Source organism: Haliotis asinina, chromosome 8 (assembly GCF_037392515.1).
Source record: "Haliotis asinina isolate JCU_RB_2024 chromosome 8, JCU_Hal_asi_v2, whole genome shotgun sequence".
In the NCBI taxonomy this organism is placed as follows: Eukaryota; Metazoa; Mollusca; class Gastropoda; order Lepetellida; family Haliotidae; genus Haliotis; species Haliotis asinina.
In genome coordinates, this window is record NC_090287.1 from 2,590,142 (window position 1) to 2,616,581 (window position 26,440).

The following is a 26,440-nucleotide window of genomic DNA, read 5'->3' on the forward strand; positions in this document are numbered from 1 at the left end:
GGGTGTGGCTCAACTATACAATGACAGAGGAAAAGTTAAAGGAGGGAAAGAGAAGGAGAGACTGAAAAAACAAAGCACATCAGTCTGGATCTAAACACTGTCTAAACTATCAACCTGAGCCCCTGAGCCTGACCACATTAACAGCTAGCTTATGGTTTGCCCTCTTCAATTTCAGAGCATTGGAAACCTTTTAGTTACAAATATGCTCTTGACATTTATTAGCTTGAAACCTGCAATCTTTATCTCTAACATTCATGACTGTGAAAAACCAGAACATATTTTGATAAATTGGAATGAGACAAAGAAACAACGTTTTTCTGATTTAACTCAATATATGTGTCCTCTTGCATCTTGTGTAAAGTCAACAAACATCTCCACACTTCTATGCATAAGCCAGTTGGTGTCATAAAGAGGACAAAAAACCCAACCCTATAGAACATCCAACATATTTAAAGAATTTTGTTCGCCAATGCCAGATGACAAAGCAAGTGATACTGGCAAATTAAAGAGTCAAACCACCAATGCATCATGGTCAAATGATTGAAGTAAAGAGTAATTTTTTCATTATGGTTGTTTCAAATATTTAGGAAGAATGTTGATGGAATGTAACGAACAAAGATTTGGGACAAAATGACATAAAATGATATTTCCCCAGCTTTTCAGACATGTTTTTTCCCTAATATCTCAAATTCATCAGCATTTTTTATATTCTCTTTCAAATTCTTTAGCTCCCTAAATGAAAATTTCTTTATGCTATTGCTATCATTTTTTAGGTATCACCCACGGCAATAAATAATTTTTTAGTTTCTCTCAAATTCCTCTAATTTGAAGAGAAACATTTGACAGGCTGTGCAGCTGTTACAGTTGCTGCTGGGCAAGAAAGAAATAGGTAAAGGTTGGGGAGGCAGAGATGGTGGAATAAAGGTGGGTATTCTCACAAACACCACAAATGTGGAATTCAACTGAAGTTTTCAACCTTTTATAGCAATTAACTCAATTTGACGTCATATCAACACAAATATTCTGAAAATGTGTTTTTTACAGCACATGTACATTTGACATTTTAACCTGACAATCACAACTGTGTTTGGGTAAACAAAGAACATCGGTAACAAACTAGAACAATGATATAGATCTAATGGATGACACACCTATAGAATTATCCTCCCTCATTTCCTTTAAAGCAAGATATAGGATACTGATAGATACTGATATCTACCTGATAGATAATCTGCTATCATATATATACACCTTCTAGTGGATGTAGAAGATCTCTACATTGGCCTTGGCTATTATACAAAGTTGTATTAGTTTATGTACTGTTCATCTGACTTATTATACATCTGATTTATGTAGTTCATAGAATATTGTCACTGTTAATACATGGAAAGTTTGTGCAATAAAATATCTTGTATACCTAAGCTGAATATGTCTATAATAGGTCGGGTGCCAACATTGTTGGTTTGGTGATTTGCTATGTCACTATGACCTGATGTGGCAAGATGTTCATACTATCAGCCACTGGGTTGTCTTTGCAGACTTATATCATCCTCAATACTGTTGGGGAGTTGGAATAATCCCAAATGAGGCATAAAATGACAAAATAATGAACTAAAATGATTCTAGTGAAACTATGTCACAGAGTCCAAAGTTAACATTTTGAGTAACTGTCAGCAATGTTCCCTGTCTAAATGATCAAGTCTGGTCCTAGAGGACAAAACACGAGCCAGGATCCACTGGAATAAGATTACATATCCAGTTCTCCCAGGACTACAAGTATGGCTTACTTGTGAGGGATTATTTGTCATTCTGAACATTCAGTGTGCTTTAAAAAGACTTAGCATTTAGAAACACAGAGAAAAATGGTTTGTTCTTAAAATTAAACAGCTTTGAAAAAGGAAAAGATGGACATTGCCTTCATTTTCCAACATTTATGGAAGCATAAACGTAACAAGAGTCATCATAAGATGACATATCCCCTCGGCCCCCACATATGTGAAAGGACAAATCATCTGACAGTTACTTGATGATTTTTAAACTAAGTTTGAATCATTTACATGGAAATCATGAAATATATAAATGGCAAAAGTATATACAAATATAAACAGCAAAAGGCACCACTTCAAAATCTGTCTCATACATCTGCCAAGATCTGTTGAAAGATATGAAATGGTTTTCGATTTCTGCTCTGGAAACGAAGACTATCCCTTCATTTTGAGACTAAGTCCGAACTGTCTCCAATGAAAATTGGAAACTGGGAAATATAACAATGCCACAACTTTGTAAATAGCAAAAGGCACCACTTTGTGGTCTGCCTCAAATATCTGCCAAGGTTTGCTGAAAGATATTAAATAGTTTTGAGTTGTGCTCCGGAAACGAAGTCTCTCCATTTTGTGACTAAGTCAGAATCGTTTCCATGAAAACCCAGAAAATGATAAATCACAAAAATCTGTAAATAGCAAAAGGCACCACACTTTAGGGTCTCCTCAACATATCTGCCAAGTTTTGCAAAAAGATATCATGAAATGTTTTGTTTGTGTTCTGGAAATGAAGCCCATCCCTCCGTTTTGAGACTAAGTCAGAATCGTTTCTATGGAAAACAAAGAAATGATAAATAAACAAAAAACCTGTAACTACCAAAAAGCACCGCGTTGAGGTCTGCCACATACATCTACCAAGTATTGATGACAGATATTAGGAAGTTTTTGAGTTGTGCTCCGGAAATGAAAGACACCTCTCACTTCTGAGACAAAGTCTGAAACGTTTCCATGGAAACCGAGAAAATAATAAATCACAAAAACCTGTAAATAGCAAAAGGCACTACTATAGGTTCTAACTGATATATCTACCAAGTGTTACAGAAAAATATTGAAGGCACAACCATAGGTGCTGATTATCATATCTATCAATTTTGGTCTAAAGATATTGAGCGTTTTTTGAGTTATGGTCCATAAACAAAATGATTACGGACGGACGGATGAGGAGTCCACTATATCCCCCATCATTACATGGTGGGTGGTTAAAAATTGGTTTGTACACTGTGTGGCAATGTTGCCATGTTGCCTATTTATACAGTTGTGAACAGTGCACACCTGCCTACCACACTTGCCCTCAAAGTGTATTCATGGTGGCTAAAAAGTGTATTTTAAGGTGTGGTGTACAATCTCATAAGGAATATAATCTGACTCCCCCCAGTTTGTCTCCCGAATGCACAACATTGATGTTTGTATGGCAACATGTACAATACACATACTTGGCTCCTTCAGTTGACGAGCTTACTCCGGGGATAGAAGTTTTTTTCTCAAAAAACTTTTGATCGAAAGATAAATTTTGGATTATTTAATCCAGAGGGTTGGTTGTCAATGGCTTGGTCAGCCATGCTGTTGCCATGTATAGGCATTTGGAATGTATGGGTAGGACTCGGGTATCATATGCATGATGATGGCAATGATAAACAATATTGGAAGAACAGACAAGGACGTTCTCATTGATGGTTAACACAAAAAATTGAACTTGAGTGTGAAATGAAACTATCTGTTGACTGATATAACTCAATCTGCTACATAGGCATATAATCGTATTTAATTATAAACATTGTGCAAAATATGCCAAAATATGCCAGGTAGGCAGGTCTGATAGTGTTTTACAAATTCATAATTTCCCAATGGCCAAAACATACTGAATCCAATTTTGATAAATTATTACAAGAATGATAACATATTTTATCAACACTAAAAACACAACATGCATCAAAACAATATTATGTCAGTTTGACAATGACCCAACCATTACACTATTTGCCTGTCAGGAAACAGGTACTAGTCTGTGTGTGGGTGTTAATCAGTTTTTTTCCAGCTATTGGGACTTTAAATGCTCAATCAACTGCTTGGTTAACCAAACAAAAGCCATGAAATCACTTGCGACTTAGTCTCAAAGTGAGTGAGTGAGTTTTAGTTTAACACCGCACTCAGCAATATTCCAGCTATATGGCGGCGGTCTGTAAGTAATCCAGTGATCAACAACATGAGCATCGATCTGTGTAATTGGGAACCGATGACATGTGTCAACCAAGTCAGCGAGTCTGACCACCCGATCCCGTTAGTCGCCTCTTACGACAAGCTGAGTCGCCTTTTATGGCAAGGATGGGTTGCTGAAGGCCTATTCATACCCCGGGACCTTCACAGGTCCTTAGTTTCAAAACATACAAGAAATACATTCAATATTACAAGCACTACACAGATCAGCTAAAATACTGGGGAAAGGACCAGGCAGAGGGTAGCATTTGCAGCAAAGTGAATTCATTCAGGAACGCATAAAGATATAAAATATGAGACACATGATTTGTAAAATTGTTGCAATGTACATCATTTATGTATCTGTATTTCTACATATTTGTAACTACTGTGTTTATCGAATATGGCTACTGACGAAAAAGATATTTATAAGATATAAGGGATTTACTGCATAGCTTTCCATTAAGAAACAGTAGCAATATTCTATGAACTACAATTATCAACACAATAGTTACAAACATATAGAAATACAGATACATAAATGATGTACATTACAACAATTTTACAAATTATATGTAGTACAATCACATGGAAACAACATGAGGAGTCTATGGTAATAAACAAAATTCATTTAAATTGTAAATGCCACGATACATTTTAGAAACTGGTTCAGGATTTCTGTCCTAAAAAATGTTCAAAACTGTTCAACTTCTTAGAGAGTGAAGCAAATTTACGATCATGAAAAAGCATTAAGTTTGTAGAAGTGATTCCCTTTCTTTGCTATACTTGGTACACGATATTAAACGGTGTTGTTCATCTTCAAAGACATTGCACATTTAATAGTTTCACATATGAAATATTCAATGTTTTATCTTGACATATGAAATAATAACATTTACCTACACCGGTTTTCATTTTGGAACTCACTGGAATCCAAACAGGCTGAGACGTAATCATATAAATCTATCAAACACTGAGTAAAGTTTCATATAAATCTAACGTCTGAAACACCCCTGTACAAAGTACATGTGGCAACATTTAGTTAATGTGATCCTTCAGTTATTACCAACAAAAGGTCCCTGTTTTTTACCCTTAGTAACCCACACCACACCACTGGTAACACACAGCTGGCAACAGTAGCAGCAACAACACCAACATGTGGGAGTACTGGACCAGCTCTGTTGTATGTCAGTCACACAGCAAGTGCACCAGACAGGAAACCCAACACCAGGGTGATGGGGGATTGGTGGGTTGTGGGTGGGTGACAGAGGGCAGGAGTGTTTGGTTGGGGTGACGGAGGGTTGTGGGTGGGTGATGGAGGGAGGGAGTGAGTGTTTGGTTGGGGTGACGATGGGTTGTGGGTGATGGAGGGCAGGAGTGTTTGGTTGGGGTGATGAAGAGTTTTGGGTGGGTGATGGAGGGCAGGAGTGTTTGGTTGGGGTGACGGAGAGTTGTGGGTGGGTGACAGAGGACGGGAGTGTTTGTTTGGGGTGATGGAGGGTTGTGGGTGGGTGATGGAGGGCAGGAAGTTTGGTTGGGGTGACAGAGGGTTGTGGGTGGGTGATGGAGGGCAGGAGTGTTTGGTTGGGGTGGGAAAAGGGTGATGGGTTATGACAATATACCTCCACTGTTAGGAAGAAAATTAAAATTATCTTCAGATCAACCCTGAATGTATTTCTTACATGACAAAGCCCTTTTATTCAAAGCTTATTATTTTAGCAATGATTCCTCCTTCCAGGTGATGTGGTAAGACATTGAATTACAATCAAAACTAAACTCCCTTTCATACACCACAAACTCCATCATATACAGCATATCCAAACACATAAATCACTGCAGTTCTTATCTTCATATACTAACTTACATAGAGTAAGTGTTTCTTGTGAAAATAAACAAATTATTTACTTCAGCAAAAAACAGATGTTCCACGATAAAAACAATGTTCATCTGGAAATACCTTACATGTAACAACTTTCCTTGGATTAAAAAGACAAAAGTGCCATCTAAAAACAAGGCAAAATGGCTGATACCAATTGCTGATACTCACCACTAATACTACTAAGATATGAATACAGACCTGACATTCACCACTAATAATGCTAAGATATGAATACAAATGTAACATGCACCACTAATAATGCTAAGATATGAATACAGACCTGACACTCACCACTACTAAAGCTAAGATATGAATACAGACCTGACATTCACCACTACTAAAGCTAAGATATGAATACAGACCTGACATTCACCACTAATAATGCTAAGATATGAATCCAGACCTGACATTCACCACTACTAAAGCTAAGATATGAATCCAGACCTGACATTCACCACTAATAAAGCTAAGATATGAATACAGACCTGACATTCACCACTAATAATGCTAAGATATGAATCCAGACCTGACATTCACCACTACTAAAGCTAAGATATGAATCCAGACCTGACTTTCACCACTACTAAAGCTAAGATATGAATACAGACCTGACATTCACCACTACTGAAGCTAAGATATGAATACAGACCTGACATTCACCACTAATAATAATGCTAAGATATGAATACAAATGTAACATTCACCACTACTAAAGCTAAGATATGAATACAGACCTGACATTCACCACTAATAATGCTAAGATATGAATACAGACCTGACATTCACCACTAATAATGCTAAGATATGAATACAGACCTGACATTCACCACTACTAAAGCTAAGATATGAATACAGACCTGACTTTCACCACTACTAAAGCTAAGATATGAATACAGACCTGACATTCACCACTAATAATGCTAAGATATGAATCCAGACCTGACATTCACCACTACTAAAGCTAAGATATGAATTCAGACCTGACATTCACTACTAAAGCTAAGATATGAATCCAGACCTGACATTCACCACTACTAAAGCTAAGATATGAATCCAGACCTGACATTCACCACTACTAAAGCTAAGACATGAATACAGACCTAACATGTTTTATAATTCATTTATTGTGATATATCCCAGAATATATTCCTCTTACTTTCATCAGTAATGAAATTCCTTGCTTTTCTTCCTTTCGTTCATTTTTTTAAAAGTCCAAATGGACCATATGTTGTAGAGTCAGTCATTTGCTTCATGGCTGTTCATGAAAAGTTCTGCTATTTTCAAAATCTACGGTTAACTTGAAAATAATTTCAATCCAACTTTTCAGTTATGAGATGTGATGACAATAGTTGTGATTCTGAGACACACCCACCAGTATTTTGCAAATGTGTTGTGACACAAGATCAATGGTGTTTGGAAAGGCAGCAAACCAGAAATACTACATACCTCCAACAGATACACAGTATCCAAGTGTTAGATCATTCTGAAGCAATGATTGAGATATATTTGGAACCGATTGTCTGCTGTTTCATCTGAACAATTACTTTCAGTACTATCAGCTCCGAAAACAAAACCCATCATTACAATCAAAACAAATTTACCTAATCCGAGCTTGAGAAATGTCATGAGTGAAACAATACACAGAAATCATGACCTTATCTCTTAGAGATGTTATTACAGGGGAATAATGTCTTCCTGATAACAATACATATGTTAAACATGATGAGAACTGCTCTTAATTAGCAATCAAGAAAACTGTCTTTGTTGTAACACAGTAAATTTTGTTTTCACATATCTTGTAGTCAACAGACACAGGTGGAGGGGTGGTGTCAACAATGGTTTGGTGTTTTTTGGTTTGTGAACGACTTCCATATACATTCAGTTTCAGTGATAAGAGAGGATTTTCTGTCGGTAATTCTCTTAAACTTGTACTGGAAAATTTGTTTATCAAATTTCAATAGTTATTGTTCACTCATGTCTGATTATTGAGATAACTTCAAAAATTATTAGGTAAGATAGATACTTGAACATAACACAATCTGCAGCAGTAGCACACACTACCTCAAGCCACAATCAACACAACCATTCAGTTGCACATTGTACCTCCACAATGAACTCAATCAGGAAGGTTGCACACTTTACCTGTCCCATCTATTTAACCATGCAGGACTGACTTTGTATCAACACTATCCCCATAGGATGCAAGGCCTTACAACATGGGCAGGTCCCTGTTCTGGAGTCATATACCAAACGCTCTCTTGCAAAATGCAAGAAACTAAAATGACCTCAGATACAAAATCTCTGAGAACTTCAAATTTATCACTCTATTCACAATGACACTGGAAAATTTCGGACTAACGTAATTCACATATTTACCTAAGGAAATGAAGTTTGAGGAGGAAATAGCATTCAATTTATGAAACATTCCCCTCACATATAAAATCACTTTTTCTCCAAATATCAGCAGCTTGTGTCATCTTTATTTTCCACCGGTTTCTAATTAGAATTCTTTATCATTTCTATGTTCACCTATCCGCAGCAGGAGGCTAGAGGGGAGATAACTCTGTACTGTCAATGCTTTGAAATCCACACCGTCCCTCCTAAGCAGTCACAACTTCCATGTAATTGCCTTTCTCTCGCAGACAACGAATGATAACTGATTGTTAATGACTACAAGATCTGGAAGTAATCTTTTGTAAACCACTTGACTTTCACAAAAAAATGGCCACAATTACTAAACCTGAAACGTGGATCTTCTTAATGATAATGTGCCCCCAATTACAGGCTGCAAGAACATTTATTTGTGAGATTGATATATTTCAAATTGGCCTTGAGATTTCATTTACCATTTTCTGATGACAGCCATATTGACTTACTCTTCCCATTAGACCTTTTTTATGGAGCATATTTTCTTCTGTGTGATTCTCATTCATGTTCTATTTTGTACAATATCTGGTGTGTGCATGGTGAAAAGTATGGCTGCTTTGCTTTATAAAACATTAGTGAGTTACAACTAGGAATCTCTGGCATCAGGAGCTGCTCTTTATTGAGTGACAACTACGCAGAAAGATAGACCTGATATAATCTAACAAAACATGGAATATATGGAGGATACAGACCCTAATAACTAAAGTCAGTTTCCTATAAACTTACACCAAGGCAAAAAACATATTGCAGTAATTTGGCCTCCAAGTATACAGAAGTACTTATAATTTTCACTGATTACAGAATGCCACCAATGTAAAGAAGACTGTGGTTTTGTAACAATCTGTTGTTGGCAGTTAATCATCAATCATTGGTTATATACCATGTTATCTGTGTGTCCAATAATTGATGGCTAATACCTCCTTTCTGACAAGAAATGACAAGAATCCTACTATAGAAACAAAAATAACCATTTGCTTTGAGATTGATTTTGAATTTAATTGAGTGTTGTTATCAAATTGTATCATCTGAAAGTTGCCAGTAATTTACTGCATCAGTTGGAGACATGTTAATCATTAGTTGAGGGTAACTTGTCAGATGTTCTAATCTTGGGACTTGCATTTTGGTTTGTTTTTAACGTAACAAAAGACCCTTTAAGCCAGACCAATTTTTATTGTATCAGGATTTTTGTCCTCATAAAACGTAAAGGCTGGAGGGGAGAAAAAAAATTAAAAAAGGACCATTCAGAGCAACAAAACACATGAGTTTTTCAAGGCACAGTTTTCCAAGTTGAGGTGCTTGAAGCACTGATTTCTAACACGAATATTGTTATATATTAAGTGTTCAATAAACTGCCATGTGTAGTCAAAGTCTCACTCCCATATATCTTAAAATTAGGATTAAAGATCACACGCAAAACAAAACACAACTTTGCAGATTCTGAGACCATTCAGTATGGACAAACTATCAAAATTGCAAATTCAACTTATAAATTGAAAAATAAAGCAATGACACAAAGCCAGCGAAATCGCAGTTCAAACGATTCACTAATTTTCCCCCAGTGCTGGGGGAAAAAGCGGTTTCAACACCTGTGCTGTGCTATGCCCATAAGGCATGCACAGTGATTAGGTTCACACGGCTTGAACCTGGAAGGTGCCTGAGTGAAAACACAGCAAGTGATGTGTGCAAGGATTGCCGCAATGGTCGAAGTTGGAGAACAAGAGATGTTTCTTGTGATTACAAACATCTTGGGTCTGCAGTAATAAGTGTACACTGCAGACTTGCAGACTTGCAAACCAAGTTTTTAAGAAAGCAGAGAGTAGGAAGTCTAATTTTATAGCTAAAAAATGCACGGTATGAACACTGAAATGTTTTAGTACATGTCTGTGGAAACATGTTGATTGTGACAAGCTGCCTCTGTCACTGACAAAACTCAATGTCTGTTTTAATGACACCTGTGTGTCTGCCTCCTGCTATTGGCAATATGCAATACACAACCTCAATCATTGACCACATGCCATTTGAACTTAACACCTATCAGGCTGTACATCATAAACAGGATACCTTGCTTCATGGCTTGTGCACCTGGGTTCTGTCTCTGTCACATTATGTAACATCACGGACAGGCAGGTGTGACACTTGTACACATGACATGTTATTATATCTGTGGGTTGCAAACAAACTGCATCCATTTTTCCCGGATGACTGGATCCAACAGAAACCTGTGCAAACTCAGATTGTCACTTTCAAGTTCTGCTTTGTACTTGGATGAACGACAGTTTCCAGCCATGCAGCAGTTCACCATTTCAGTACTTGTTGATTAGAATCTTTGAGTCTCCTTGATTGGATCGAATGGAAATGCAGAACCAAACATCTCTATACACATTTTCTATGGATAACAATCTCTTCTACTGTATATGATGGTACGTTTCGGTATGGATTCTTGAACCATTATCATTCTTGCTTGACAATGGTATATGAATCCATACCGAAACATCACATCATATACAATAAAAGAAGTTGTTATCCAAATTTCTTATTAGTCACCATACTTCTGAAATGCCAATCAAACAGATCTTCTCTGTACGCACACAATGAGCCTTCTGCGTATCAGCAAATGAACCAGCCAATGAAAATTTCTTGTTGCACATGAGTGCCCACCCACCTACTTTGACCGTGTTTGGTCCCCCGGGTGCTTCATTTCGAGAGAAGTAAACCCAAGTACAAATATTGCACTTCTGATTTGCAATTTTGATTCATAATTTTGTTTATTTGTTATTTTCACAATCAGCAATGCATATTGTATGTCATGAATAAGTGATAATTGTGTTTTAAATATGTCTGTATTTTTGGTTGCATGTGACCTTTAAATACTTTTCAAGTGAGCTTTTTTTTTTTTTTTGTGCTTACTCTTGAAAAAATATGACTGGCCTTATTTCTGTTTCCAATGACAGTCATTCATGCAACAATCCTAACTTCACCTTGTCAACTGGTGGCAGCATCAGTGATGGCCGACTACATGCTCCCTGGTTTGATAACGCAGCCAGATAACTAGTATCACTGGTCAAAGGGAGACAACTTTGCCTCAGACGAGCAGTTGAAGCTGATTCTTTCACAAGAAGCAATAGACTGGTTAAGGCAATGTGAATGTCTTCGTTGTGACACAAGAAAAAATACTGGCACATATGTTGTTTTTGCTTACCTATAGCATTAGGGTTCATTATACAAGGGTAAATAAACTAGCAATAGTAATATCACTGTGGAGGCAAGTGAAAGCAATAGACTGCTGTAGAAGCTAAAGTAAGTTTTGGCATATTCTGGAACATATTCAATATGGTAGGTTAAAAGCTAACACATTTAGAGTCCCACTGAAGTACTTGAAAATACTAAAAACAATGTGCTGAGGGGATAGATAACACAACCTATTCTGATATAATTGAACAATAATTGAACAAAATTAATGAACAAGTTCAATAAACATGTATACAATTATGATATGCACACCTTTCGAGTCCCAATGGAACATATGTATGAGCATAATCAAATCTGTTGAACAGTTTTAGTGGGGAAGTGGGTAGACTTAATCCACTATTTCACTATCATCATAGAGATATTCAACAAAATTTATGTGAGTTCAAATGTCTCTAAATATACAAAAAAACATAAAATACAAACACAAAAAATGAGATGTACACCTCTGGAGTTCTATAAAAGACACATGTAAGCTAAATGAGCTTTGTGCAGTGGTTTAAGGAGTATAAAAAAACATACTCCTAATCATTCTATCCCTGGTTTCTTGACAGACAGTGCCATTGTTGAGAGTGCTTGTTGACTGTTATGTACATCTGAGACATGTACGATGGACGACCACTCAGTGGCTCCTGGATGTTGTCAAGGTAACACAAAACTGGGGCATGTCTGTCACTGTGTGTGGCTCCTGGATGTTGTCAAGGTAACACTACACTAGGGCATGTCTGTCACTGTGTGTGGCTCCTGGATGTTGTCAAGGTAACACTACACTAGGGCATGTCTGTCACTGTGTGTGGCTCCTGGATGTTGTCAAGGTAACACTACACTGGGGCATGTCTGTCACTGTGTGTGGCTCCTGGATGTTGTCAAGGTAACACTACACTAGGGCATGTCTGTCACTGTGTGTGGCTCCTGGATGTTGTCAAGGTAACACTACACTGGGGCATGTCTGTCACTGTGTGTGGCTCCTGAATGTTGTCAAGGTAACACTACACTGGGGCATGTCTGTCACTGTGTGTGGCTCCTGGATGTTGTCAAGGTAACACTACACTGGGGCATGTCTGTCACTGTGTGTGGCTCCTGGATGTTGTCAAGGTAACACTACACAGGGGCATGTCTGTCACTGTGTGTGGCTCCTGGATGTTGTCAAGGTAACACTACACAGGGGCATGTCTGTCACTGTGTGTGGCTCCTGGATGTTGTCAAGGTAACACTACACAGGGGCATGTCTGTCACTGTGTGTGGCTCCTGGATGTTGTCAAGGTAACACTACACTGGGGCATGTCTGTCACTGTGTGTGGCTCCTGGATGTTGTCAAGGTAACACTACACTGGGGCATGTCTGTCACTGTGTGTGGCTCCTGGATGTTGTCAAGGTAACACTACACTGGGGCATGTCTGTCACTGTGTGTGGCTCCTGGATGTTGTCAAGGTAACACTACACAGGGGCATGTCTGTCACTGTGTGTGGCTCCTGGATGTTGTCAAGGTAACACTACACTGGGGCATGTCTGTCACTGTGTGTGGCTCCTGGATGTTGTCAAGGTAACACTACACTGGGGCATGTCTGTCACTGTGTGTGGCTCCTGGATGTTGTCAAGGTAACACTACACTGGGGCATGTCTGTCACTCTGTGACGGTGTTCACCACTGAGTAACCACACAAATACATTCAAAGTAAATTTTTAATTATATCCCAAACATGTTCACCACAAAATGCTTGTTACCCATGAAGGAACAGGGTAAGACCATTAGTTTTCAGTAATCCACGCAACGTAAGGGGCTGCAACTGGATTGAGTGGTCAGCCTTGCTTACTTGGTTGACAGATATCATCAGTTCCCAGTTAGGAAGATTGATGCTCTTGCTGTTGGTAACTGGATTGTTTGTTCCAGACTCGATTATTTACAGACCGCTGCCATATAGCTGGAATATTGCTTGGTGCAGCATAAAACTAAACTCATTCACCCATTCACCTCAAAATGCTTCCACAAAAAACATGCTTGCATGAAATTCATAATGCATGGTGACTGTCAAAGTCATTTTCGAAATCAATATACAATCATACAACTCAGCTCCCAGATACAATCAGTCCAAACTGGAACATCCACAAATAGCATATATAATGCATTAGGACTCTTACTTATACAAATATCTTAATGTAAGGGAAAAACTTCAAACAAAAATCTTCCACCCTTGCCCCAAGAATCTGGTTACCAGGGTTCCTATCTATTCCATGTCAGTGATTTTTAGCTTGCTCATAATTTAGAAAAATGATTTCTGAAAAACTACTAAAATTTGTCTATTGGATTTCTTTTAATCCTTTCCTACGGGTTTTAAATTTGTTATCAGTAAACATCCGATATTCTATCAAAATATCCAGTTTCCGAATTATTACATGTACTGATGTATAATTTACTGTAACATGAATGATCATGCACTGAGATTTCCAGGTCAAACAGATGGATCCTTTGTACTCATGGCTGAAGAAGCAGAGTGTGTTATGCAGATCCTGTTTCCTGTAAAGTGGCCTAAATCTGTGTCATCTCCCACCATGCTCAATATATCAAATCCTGCTCCTTGTAAAGGGAGCTAAATCTCCATCCTCCTCCCCCCATTTTCATGATGACACCAAATGGCAAAACGTCAATGAGGAATATAGTGCCCGATTTACAGTCCCATATGCTATCACCATTGTCTGCATTATCTACCGGCTGGCTGATTATCTACCATTGTCTGGCCATGATGTGAGATAATGGCTAACACTTCAAGCACTTTGCTAGGTCAGCCAGCAGACACTCTAGAACATGGACATCACACCACACAGTCACCCACAAACTGCTGGGAAATATATACCCATATCTCTCAGTCACAGACAATGTATGTGACATAGGTCAGTACTGGTGCATTGATTAACCAACTGGACACAGTTTTTTACACATTCACTTCCAGCATAATTAATCAATAAAACACACTATTTAACATCCGTCATACATATACAAGACATACAAAATTCAGCACCTAAAACAGAATTTTGCTACAGTAATGTTTTTCTAATTCTTAAAAATTTTCCCATTGACAGTGTCAAAGCAAAAAGTTGTCTTTGGGAGCAAGTTCCAAAAGAGAAGGGCTCTGAAGGTGGATCTCTTCCATCCAGCTTTTGACAGAACGTTTCTCCCTGTCGTCGTGTTCATGGAAAAGGGCAATAGAAAATTGCTATTTTTGCTCTTTTCACTAAATATTAACCAAGTATCATCTTTTGTCTGTCACAAACATATTCCCCTCAGAGCCCACAGAACCAATGATGATACCATATTTCTCCAGTTGTAATAAAACAATATTTAGCCATCTTGCATACATGGAATACAACTGGGTAAGTTAGTCAAGGGTTCAACATTTGTTTCATGTCTTGGCTGTATTTAAAATTTTGAATTGTTTTCCTTGTGTTTTGCAAACTTCTGAAACTGGGGAGTTGAACTTTGGTCTGTTAGTTTCTTCTTTTCATGACATCATTGGTGAATTTCATTAGATCTCAGCATGAAGTTCACTTGTGTGATTTGTGTGAAAATATTAAACATCAATGCTGATTGCAACTAATCAAGTGGCTATCTAGGTGGCAGGTATACCTGTTGACTCACATCCAGGAAAACTAACATCCGTACCATGTAACTATTTTTAACATCAGATGTCACTGCAAGCACTGACTGACACTGTAATGGAACAGGTCATCTGTATACACCTGAAGTACAGGTAACTTGGGGATGATATGTAGTAATGGCCTAGTCTCGTAAAACTGATATATTCATTTAGAGTTTTGGTATGTGGTAATACTGTAACATATGTTATATTTGGGATTACATTTTCTTAGTAAAGTACAAATTCTAGTAATTCTGGAGGGTTGAGCCTCATCCAGGATTCAAACCCATACTTTCAGAGTCAGGTACTTGCTGGTAATTAGCAGAAGAAATACCTTCCCCTATCATTTCTTCTATCATGTCAGCCCTTACATCTGAGTTATGAATTCAGGCATGAAACAGTACGTCAGCTAGTGAGTATGTTTTAAACTACTTTGAGTAATTTTTTCAATTAAACATTAATTGGGAAGAAAATGCAAGGTCCCACAGGACACTGATCTACATACAGACACACCTTTGACTGCTTGGCCCTACATGGTCAGAACAACTTATGTAACAGACGTCAAGCATGCTTCTCGGAACATGATTGGACTTCTTAAGCTGTATCAGCTGTCACAAGAAGGTAGGATGTCAATCAAATCTTCTAAATATTTCAAAACAAAGGTTTGCTTAATCACGAATTCGGTATGGCAATGTAATGTTGATTATGTTTATTTTGAAATAGTTAAACAGAAATTCTCTTTGGTATACCGAGGGGCATACAGAACATGTTCACCAAATGTCACATCAGCATGATGAATACTTTGGAAGAGTTTCGTACAGAGGACACATAGATCAACATCAAGACAAATAGAGTAGATACAACAAATACTCCAGAATATAGTCAAAACAAGAAGACAGAGTCATCAATATCCCCCGTATTACCTCCAATTTCAGTTCAAGTCACACTGGTTACTATGGAAACGCGAAAAATATTTTATTAAGTATACCCAAACTACCAAAAGGCACTAATACACAACCAAATCTATCTATGTGCCAAGTTTGGTGAAGAAATACTGAATGGTTTTAAAGTTTGGCTCCGGAAAAGATAAATGTGCAAGGACGGATGGACAGACAGGGTGCATTTTCATCCCCCCCGCAAAATGCGTTGTGAGGGACAAAAAGTGTAAATATATTTTGAGACAGCCCCTACAACGATGAATGGAGTACAATGGTTTCAAGTATTCGGTCACGTATCAGATATGCGGTGCACTTGAAACAGGATGACGTTCACAGAATGGCCAGACAGACTGTATGAGGTGACTTCCTCTACTCAGACAGTAAACATCGCATGTTGATGGCGGCCTGGTAAGCAAGGTCTGATTACTGCGGTATACAGATATATATGTAGGTGAGTCTGGGACTGAGAGGTGCAGCACAGATAACACGTCTGTCACATCAAAACACTGATATATGTCTGCAGCACAAAGACTATTCTAGACAAGTACAGACATAAATATGCCTCTTTTCGGGTGAATGAATGTTGTTTTCGCCAAACCGGACCAAAACATTCCCAATACTTTAGCTTGTAAACTTGTACTGCTAACAGTATCAACACAGAGAAATTAAAATATCGACCTATATAATATTGCATTGCATGAAAATTTTAAAATACTTCTGAATCATCATCAGATTCTTTATGACATCTAATACTGGTGCACTTCATGGTTACAAATTTCAATGACAGATCCCAGCATGTTGATCATGACAAAAGTGTGTCTCCAGTGTGAGGCCTATTTGCCATGTTATTATCTATATCTGCCCATCAAGCATTGCATTGATCAACACAATGTTTTTAGCTATCATATTTTTAATCATATATAATCTTCACTTGGTATTTGTATTTTCCAGAGTTTTTCATATGTTTATCTTCCACTTGTCCTTTTGTCATTTTAACCCTATGGGATGCAAACAGTCAAAAACTTCATGCCACCTGTATTTGAAGATGATTTCAGATTTGCCTTGGTTTGTGAACAAGAGGGTCACTGTGGTCTTAACATCAGTGTACACATATAGCAGTATTTATCAACACCACCCAGACATACGTCAATAACACCCATGTAGATATATACAATAATATCACCCATGACAGCTTGGTATCTCTCACTGACATTAGCATAAATGATAAAATCTTGATGGGCATTGCCACTCATCTCAGTGGGTGGAGTTAAGCTTGTGAATGACAGACTGATATTACAATCATTGATGGAATATTCTAGATAGAATCTGTTCTCAATGAGCACAGGTCCAATGATGTAAGATACTCTCAATGAATACAGGTCCAGTGATGTACAATGTCCTCAATGAACACAGGTCCAGTGATGTACAATGTTCTCAATGAACACAGGTCCAATGATGTACAATGTCCACAATGAACACAGGTCCAATGATGTCCAATGTCCAATGTCCAATGATATTTAGTACTTTACTCACTGATGAAATCCCCAAGCTTCAACGTACCAGTTTGTTTCAAGTATGAATGGTGGAAGTATATTTACTTTGTTTTGGGCCTGAAATATTCTAAACTGCAAAACCCTTTTTAGTATTCCCTTCTACTCACTGGGATGGAGAAAACCTCTGCGACATATTTCAAGATGGCTGCCTCCTGAGACAGGAAGTTGGTGCGGTCTGTCAGATTCCGACCAACGGTTGTACTGAATTCCTTCCGCACCAGGGAGGCAATAGAGTCCACCACGATCAGTTTAACTTTCTTAGTGATAATGTCTTCCTCCAAACTTTTCAACCTGCAAAAAGTTTGAATTTTTAAAGCATGGCAAAAATATAAATATCACAAATTGATATTAATAACTTTACTTCTGTAAGTAAATTCTCTCACCCTGGTCATACCACTGTGCTTGGATCAATCCTCTGGTAAGTGAGTGAGGTTGTTTGCTGTTTCTATTCAAGGACAGGTGGAGCATACAGTAAATCCAAAATGGTCGCTTTACACATTGTGCATCACACATCATCACTGGAAAGGTATTTATATTTTTCCATGTATTTACTCCATCACCAGCAACCCATTCTTGATATTTTTTTCTCTCTGTTAAGATTCTGTAAATTTACATATCCGCCTCCCAGTACCTGACCATTGTCCTATGTGTTGATGACAGTCATGGTCTACATCAGCTGCACACAATCTTGAAGACAAAATACAGCAAACATGCTGCTGACAGGACAAGCAGTTTATATTTTGTCTGGTAAGTAAAAACAACACTAGCACCAAAGTGCAGAAACAAGGTGAAGGGGCTGCACACTCCTCTACATTTTCATTTACATTTAACCACATGGTGAGTCTCAAGGGAAAGATTGTAAATCAGATACAAACATGGGTTATATAGAGATATGAATTCAGTCTTAAGACTTTTTGATCAGAGAACAGGTAATCAATGTATACTGGGAAATCAGGTTTATAAGATCAGTTTTGCAAAGCTTTCCTCATTATTCCATGGTGGTGGTCTGCCAAAGGCTGCTGGGCGATACCTGTCTGATACAGATACCTGTGGAATACCACTCCTTCTCCCACACTGGCCCCCTTGTGTTAGGGGCCAAAATAGCAGCTTATCAGGGGGCAGGTACACACTAGGGCGTGGAGTGTAAACATAGGTAAGTGGTGGAGAGATGCTACTGTGCTGAGTCTTCGGTTATCATTTTGCAGACTGGAGAGATGGGGAATATAGACATTTATACACCTTCCTGATTAGGGTTGCTGTCAAAGAATAATCCTTTTCTATCTGTGAGAAACTGGTACTTCATCAGTAGTTTATATTTACAGTTAACTTCTTGTACAATTTGCTGGCACATTTGTACAACTCATACTGTTGTGGGGTGATTTTCTAGAAATAAAATATTCAGTTGTAATGAACACAATTAGAAAACACAAACGTAACTTTAATTCCAAACTTTCATTTCAACTGAGACTTTCAACCATATGATGACATTGTTGACTGTGATCATCTCATGCCCAAATACCCAGAACAACTTAATTTGATATCTGTTGCCATTTTGCCAAATATTACAAGAAAGGAGCATGTGTTTCAAAATGTTTCTGCTCATTGCTCATATGAATCATGTAACTATCTTCAACAGTGGAGCATGGCAGTTCAGGCATACACCTGGTAATAATTAATATTTTGTTCTCAAGCGTGAGTGAACATAAAGGCACACTTACCATGAAATAACAATTCACGATCTGTTCTAGAGAGTTAGTGTGTAAGTGATCAATTAAGGCTTACTAACCAAGTAATAATTTATACTCTGTTTGCTGTTTGAGTGAGTGAGTGAGTGAGTGAGTGAGTGAGTGAGTGAGTGAGTGAGTGAGTGAGTGAGTGAGTGAGTGAGTGAGTGAGTGAGTGAGTGAGTGAGTGAGTGAGCGAGCTTGTGAGTGAGCTTGTGACTGAGTGGGCTAGTGAGCCGGTGAGTGAGGTGTTTTTTAAGCCAATTTCATCAATACTAAAGCAATATCATGGCAGGGTATACCAGAAATGGGCTTCACACATTTTACCCATGCTTGTCTACCCAACCTTCCCGATGTGAGAAAGGAATTGAGTTCTGTCATGGTGGCTGACACTGCTACATTGTCTGGTCCGGAGAGCAAGAATTAAGCAAGATGCTTAATTACCAAACCAACTCAAAGCAACATATTTTCCACAATTCAGTTTCTTCTTTAAATCAACGGCTACTTTACCCAGGACTTTGACAAGCCAAATTTACTTGAAGTTCTATGGTAAAAATGTGGGTGAGATTGAGCTAATGATAAGAAAGCAAATCGGAGAATAAAATGCCTCATTTCAGAAATATCATAACACACCAAGTCCTGAGCTCATCATGGAGGTTGAGAGTCAATCTTTCACATCAGGAGACATAGCTTCAAGGATTCATCAAGTCTGACCATGTGTAGAAAGCGTCAACTCTTCTCTTAAAGTTTATATGTATGAGTTTAACACATATTCATCATAGCTTATCTGTGAGAGGTGAGGTGGAAAATTAACAGTTTGTTCCGGATCAGTGGCAAGCGATTGCACAGTTATGGTAACTGTATCGCCCCTTGTCAGAGACGGGCAATAATGCTGATAATTGTTTATACAGTGAATATTTCTCTCAAACTACTGTTTGTACAACTGTCACAGAAAGCTGACATACATGTACTTTACTTAAAAAGCTTTTTTATATCTCACACATCACATAATCCACTTATCCTAACATACAACTTATCCTCGTGAAATCATGCAGAGCTTGTTGCAATAAGTCCACATAAGTTGTTGAAGCCTAAACCTGCAACACGTTCTGAGATCATTTAGAGAAGACAGAAGTAAGTATATCACGTGATAAACCTGCAACATGTTCTGAGATCATTTAGAGAAGAAAGAAGCAAGTATATCACATGATAAACCTGCAACATGTTCTGAGATCATTTAGAGAAGAAACAAGCAAGCATGTCACGTGATAAACCTGCAACACGTTCTGAAATCATTTAGAGAAGAAAGATGTAAGTATATCACATGATAAACCTGCAACATGTTCTGAGATCATTTAGAGAAGAAAGAAGCAAGTATATCACGTGATAAATCTGCAACATGTCCTGAGATCATTTAGAGAAGAAAGAAGCAAGTATGTCACGTGATAAACCTGCAACACGTTCTGAAATCATTTAGAGAAGAATATCACATGATAAACCTGCAACACGTTCTGAGATCATTTAGAGAAGAAAGAAGCAAGTATATCACATGATAAACCTGCAACATGTTCTGAGATCATTTAGAGAAGAAAGAAGCAAGTATATCACATGATAAACCTGCAACATGTTCTGAGATCATTTAGAGAAGAAAGAAGTAAGTATATCACATGATACCTTCACAGTCAGGACTGTTGGCTTTCGGAACTTTCTCGGCTGCTCCAGTGGCCATAATGAATATCAGAATTTAACTTCCCTCAAGTACAATGGGGTCAAGTCACACTTAAAATTATGTTTGTGTCCAACAAATTTCAGGTAGATAACCAAAAACCAAAAATGACCATTAAGGTAGCTTCTGGTATGACTGGAGTGATAATTTAATCCATCATGATATTTAACTATGTGAGATCTAATGGTATTATAATCCTGCTCCTGCACTGCCCCGCACATGTGACTGAAGACAAAATGTGTGGATAAGGCAACACTGTGATCAAGCGCCTCTGAGTAAGTGAGTGAGTGAGTGAGTTAGTTTACCTGAAAACAAACACTTAGCAATATTCCTGATATATGGTGGTGGTCTGTAAATAATCAACCCTGGACCAGACAACACAGTGACATCTATGCCCTAGCAAACCAAATGTGTCAACCAAGTCACAGAGACTGACCACCAATATTGAAGTCACCCCTTATGATAAGTATGGGTTACTCAAGATAAAACTTCTAACCCAGACCTTGACAGGTCTTGAAGCGTCACTGAGCAGCACTGGTTGGACATAAGGTGCTATATAAGTGCATTATTGCTATGTTTAAGTCATCTAAGATAATAGGCAGCAGAGAGGGTTTGGCTTATCCTGGCAAGGATCGTCATCATGGCATGCCTGTGAAAAATTAAAATTTGTTTGCCAATGGAATAAGTGAACCAACCTTTTCATCAGACTGATGCATGACTGAATGGAGTCAACATGAACCCGACTTGCAAGATCCACAATGTCCTGTTCACTTTGAAAATGTGATGGGAATTTCGATCTTGCTACTTCTACCAGTCTGAAATGAAAATGACGTACTATATTACCTTTCAGTTTTCCTGCCTTATCTCTAGAGAAATGTCAACTAGTTGTGCCCTGTGTTTGCAGACTCCATGTTCTCTGGCAACTGATTTACCTCAACAGCTCATTAACCTCTGAAACACATCGGCCACTCTGAACAATATGATTTACAACACATTTGCGATCAGTCTCCCAGTCCTCACATCAGTTTGACAGAATACATCATGAACATGTATCATGACACATACAAGGAAAGACAGTGTTGAATATATCAACCGAACAACTGAAATCAGGGGTACACCGATCGCGGCAGTACATTAAACACTTGTTCTTGACAGGACTGGACGGAAGTCTCATGTAGACTTGTTAATCTTTGTGAACTGATGGTGACAAAAAACAAACCTCTCAGCACTAAAAGCCCCTTCTGTGTCAATGTAGATCACTGATGTGTCTGAATCCCCCGACATGGCCGAAAGGACGCTTAACATTATGCTGAACTGGGTCTTCCCACAGCCTGAAGGCCCAGCGATCTGGAAAACAGGAATCAGTCAGTAGATTGAACTTCTGCTTGACATAATGTAGAACTGGGCATTCATGCAGTCAGGAGGGCAAATGAGTAGGAGTCACATCATATTTTTATCATACTTATAGAAATTGTGACATGGAGTCTAAGTGGGCTGGGACTGAAAAACATCTATATCAGGACAAGAATGAGTAAAGTGTCCGTACAAGGGTTGGCTGAAAAGTTCTAAGCCTCACTGTGAAAAAAAGTTACAAAGTCCACGTTTGTAATTTATTTTTCTACATAGTCCCCTTCCAAGTTCACACACTTTTGCCAGCGATGCTGCAAGGCCCGAATCCCAGTCAGGAAGAAATCTTCTTCAGCTACCCTAAAAAGATCAGTCACAGCGGAAATGACGTCATCATTACTTGCAAAATGGCGACCGGCGAGTTCCTTTTTCATTTTGGGGAACAGGTGGAAGTCAGAAGGAGCCAAATCAGGTGAATAAGGAGGATGGTCAATGAGTTCAAAGCCACAATCGCGGATTGTTGACATGGCCACCACCGATTTCTGAACAGGCGCATTGTCTTGGTGGAAGAGGACACCTTTAGCGATCATCCCTCGTCGTTTGGCTTTGATTGCTTCTTGCAACTGGTTCAGTAGATCAGCATACTATCTGCCGTTGATAGTTTGACCTTTTTCAAGATAATCAATGAGCAGAATACCCCTGGAATCCCAAAAGACTGATGCCATCACCTTTCCAGCTGAAGGAACAGACTTGGCTTTCTTCGGAGCTGGTGAATCAGGATGCTTCCACTGTTTTGACTGTAGTTTTGTTTCTGGTTGAAAGTGATGTATCCAGGTCTCATCCATGGTTACAAATCGTGCCACAAAATCATCGGGATCTGCTTCAAAACGACGCAAATTGCCAAGGGACGTCTGGAACCTGACACGTTTCTGTTCTGCTGTCAAGAGCTTTGGCACCCATCTTGCAGAAACTTTAGTCATTCCTAATTCGTTGGTGATAATATGCTCAACCCTCTCATGAGAGATGCCCACTACACTAGCAATATGTCGAGTAGTCAATCGTCGATCATCCATCAACATATCGAGCACTCGCGTGATGTTTTCTGGAGTGGTTGCTGTTGAAGGCCTTCCTGAGCGTGGGTCATCATCAAGGATTTGTCTGCCACGCTTAAATTCTGCAGCCCACTTCTTTACTGTGGAAAATGAAGGAGCATCATCCCCTAGAGTGGAGACCATGTCAGCATGTATCTGTGTTGGGGACATCCCTTTCTTTTGCAAGTACTTGATGACTGCCCTGTATTCAGTTTTGTCCATTTCTGATGATTTCAGAGGGTAGGTTTACCAAAAGAGCTGTAGTTGAGATAAAACTATTAATACGTTTGTAGTTCTTGTGTCTATGATTCACTAAATGATTGTCCTCATAGGCGGCAAACACCTGTCTCTACCTGGTGGGGAAAAACCACTCAGGCTGAGAACTTTTCAGCCAACCCTCGTACCTACCTGGGTACTTGGTTTCGATGACTAAAGACAAATCCTATTGATAATGAACTACTACAATCTTAGTAACATTTCAGTGTTCATTCTCACAAAATTGAATTTTTTTCGCAGTTCATCCCATACGTAAACATATCAAAACACTATGTGGCACATAAAGACCACATTTTCCACCTGTTAGCACTTTGGAGAATTTGTCACAATTTGGACCTTCCATTTTCAAATGTCTTCTTCAGTTTTACGATTGAAAGTAATCACATTCACACAACAACACAAAATACTCTTATCTCCAATAAAAAATAACTGAAAGAGTTACCTCCCCTTGACCACCTCACCTCTGTGATAGTTCCTGTTGGCAGTCCTCCATGTAGGACCTTGTCTAGGTCGGCTAAAGTTGTGGGAAGAAAAGCAGATTGGCTTTCACGGCGGACTTGCCATAGTTGAATCCCCTGTGAAACATGACAAGCATCATTTTGCTGTTTTTCAATGCTAAGCCCAGTAAAGCGTTTATGATATCTACCACAAAAATTAGGAGATGATATTTCCCCTCGGACTGTTGCAGCTTTGGGTTTGGCTGCTTATACTCCACAGTTAGGTCATCGCCAATGGACATCTGAAACCTACAAGAAAATAATGCCCTTCTGTATTTGCCAATACCCAAAATCATCACAAGAATCTCGTTCAGTGAGCTGAAAAAAAAAGGCTCATCAAGAAATATTCAATGGTTCAGCAGTTCTCCTCCTAAAATGAGAACTACAGTCATTTTCAGTAAGGCCTGACTTATCGTCATGAAACCACAAGAAAAAAAAAAAAATAAAAATAAATAATAATTAAATTCTACATAATCACAAGTCATCAGCACATTACAGTGAAAGGTTCATTTATTCTGATCTAGAAACAAGCAAAACCCTCAGTTCCAGTAAGTCCAACTTGTCATTATAATAAAATAACAAGCTATATTTTCCAAAACCATAACTTGGCCACAGACAGCAGATTTTGAAATAGACTGATGGACTCGATCAGCATAAATAAAATTATAAATATGTAGTCCAAATCTTGCGCATGAAATTTTCAGTACAATTCTGAATCATGTTAAAACTGATTCTTTGTCTATATGTTGCAGTTTTACGGTAATTTTTAATATTATGTAGATCAGAATCTATGTGTCCAAAACGCGCACAAAATATTTTTTTGCGAGGTTTTATTATTTTTTTGCGTGAAAAATGCATGTTTCTGTGTTAACGCAAACACTGAACCCTATGTTTGAGAAGCCCTGTTTGAGGAACCCTATGTTTGAGTAACCCTGTGTTTGAGGAGTCCCATATTGGAGGAGCCCTGTGTTTGAGATGCCATGGGTTTGAGGAGTTCAGTGCTTGTGCAACTGACCGTGACAACTGGGGGTATGCAAGCCTGGCAGCACTGGTCAATGATGTCCGTAACTGTGGGGTAGCCACATCCTGTTAGTTTCAGCAACTCCAGTGTCGATCGTGACAACACATCCTGAAAGAGGTAAAAATCATGAAAACTGCACAGCCTTCACCAGCATCATTATTCCTAAAGCTTGCGCTGGTGGAAACGACCATGCGTTATGACTCGAATGTGCATGGGTCTTGATTACCTGCTTCAGAACCAAGTAAACTGTGGACCCTTATAAAACCTGTTATGATTCACTTCACTTGACAAAATGAAATTACAAAATGTGATCAAAGGGATTTTTGATATTCGTGTTAAAGAAAACCAAAGTAAAGAGTAACTGTTTATCTTATAGTTAAAGCACCATAAAATCCTTACGCCCCTTTATTGATAAGTCATTGACGTCAAAATCTGCATTCGTTTTCATTACGTGATACAAAACATGTACAAATAGGTGCTTCACCTACATGACACGACCCAATATTATGCTGAGTAAGTTTTTCAAGAGCTTCCTTTGGTAGATTAAGTCGCTTCAATCGTTTAGACGACATCGCTCTAACATCTTCGAATCTAGCGGGAACCTCGCCAAGGGAAGTAACTTAAATGTTCGTTTGTCATGACCTCTTCCAGAAATAGCATTAGTTCAGAGATGCTGAAATATGTTCGAACCCAACTTCCATATTCATACGTGTGTATTTTGAATGATGTTTGTCTTGTTTTCTATTGGGATATTATATTTACTTTTCTTAACTAATAGGAAAAATAAAATAATATAGACATACAAATTGTATAGGAAACAATTTTAATCCAACACTGTTAAGACATTGTGAGATCAACAGCAACAACTCTCCTTAGTTACTGAAACAGGATAGTGTCTCTATAGCATTTAGGAATAAAGTTTTAGATTTTTCATTTCAAGCTGTTTTATCACCCATCGACCCCACCCCATCCCTGGCATGTAATGACATAGTCCTCGCCTCGTCCGTAATCATTTTGTTTCCGGATCTTAACTAAACAACCGTTCAATATTTTTCAACTAAAATTGGTAGA

The 26,440-nt window shown here is 38.4% G+C and overlaps 1 protein-coding gene across 2 annotated transcripts in view; it reads right to left on the bottom strand.

Annotated features, from left to right (window-relative positions):
* LOC137293722 (DNA repair protein RAD51 homolog 2-like) overlaps window positions 1–25,992 on the bottom strand; it is a 55,809-nt gene extending 29,817 nt beyond the window's left edge. For both annotated transcript variants that reach the window (XM_067824431.1, XM_067824430.1), the window contains exons 1-6: window positions 25,858–25,992; window positions 25,364–25,477; window positions 24,313–24,426; window positions 22,357–22,484; window positions 21,833–21,952; window positions 17,795–17,978 (exon numbers count right to left, since the gene is read on the bottom strand). In XM_067824431.1, coding sequence (XP_067680532.1) covers window positions 17,795–17,978; window positions 21,833–21,952; window positions 22,357–22,484; window positions 24,313–24,426; window positions 25,364–25,477; window positions 25,858–25,941 — 744 coding nt within the window. In that variant the 5' untranslated portion in view covers window positions 25,942–25,992. The remainder of the gene's footprint in view (window positions 1–17,794; window positions 17,979–21,832; window positions 21,953–22,356; window positions 22,485–24,312; window positions 24,427–25,363; window positions 25,478–25,857) is intronic.
* Between the last annotated feature and the right edge of the window lie 448 nt (window positions 25,993–26,440).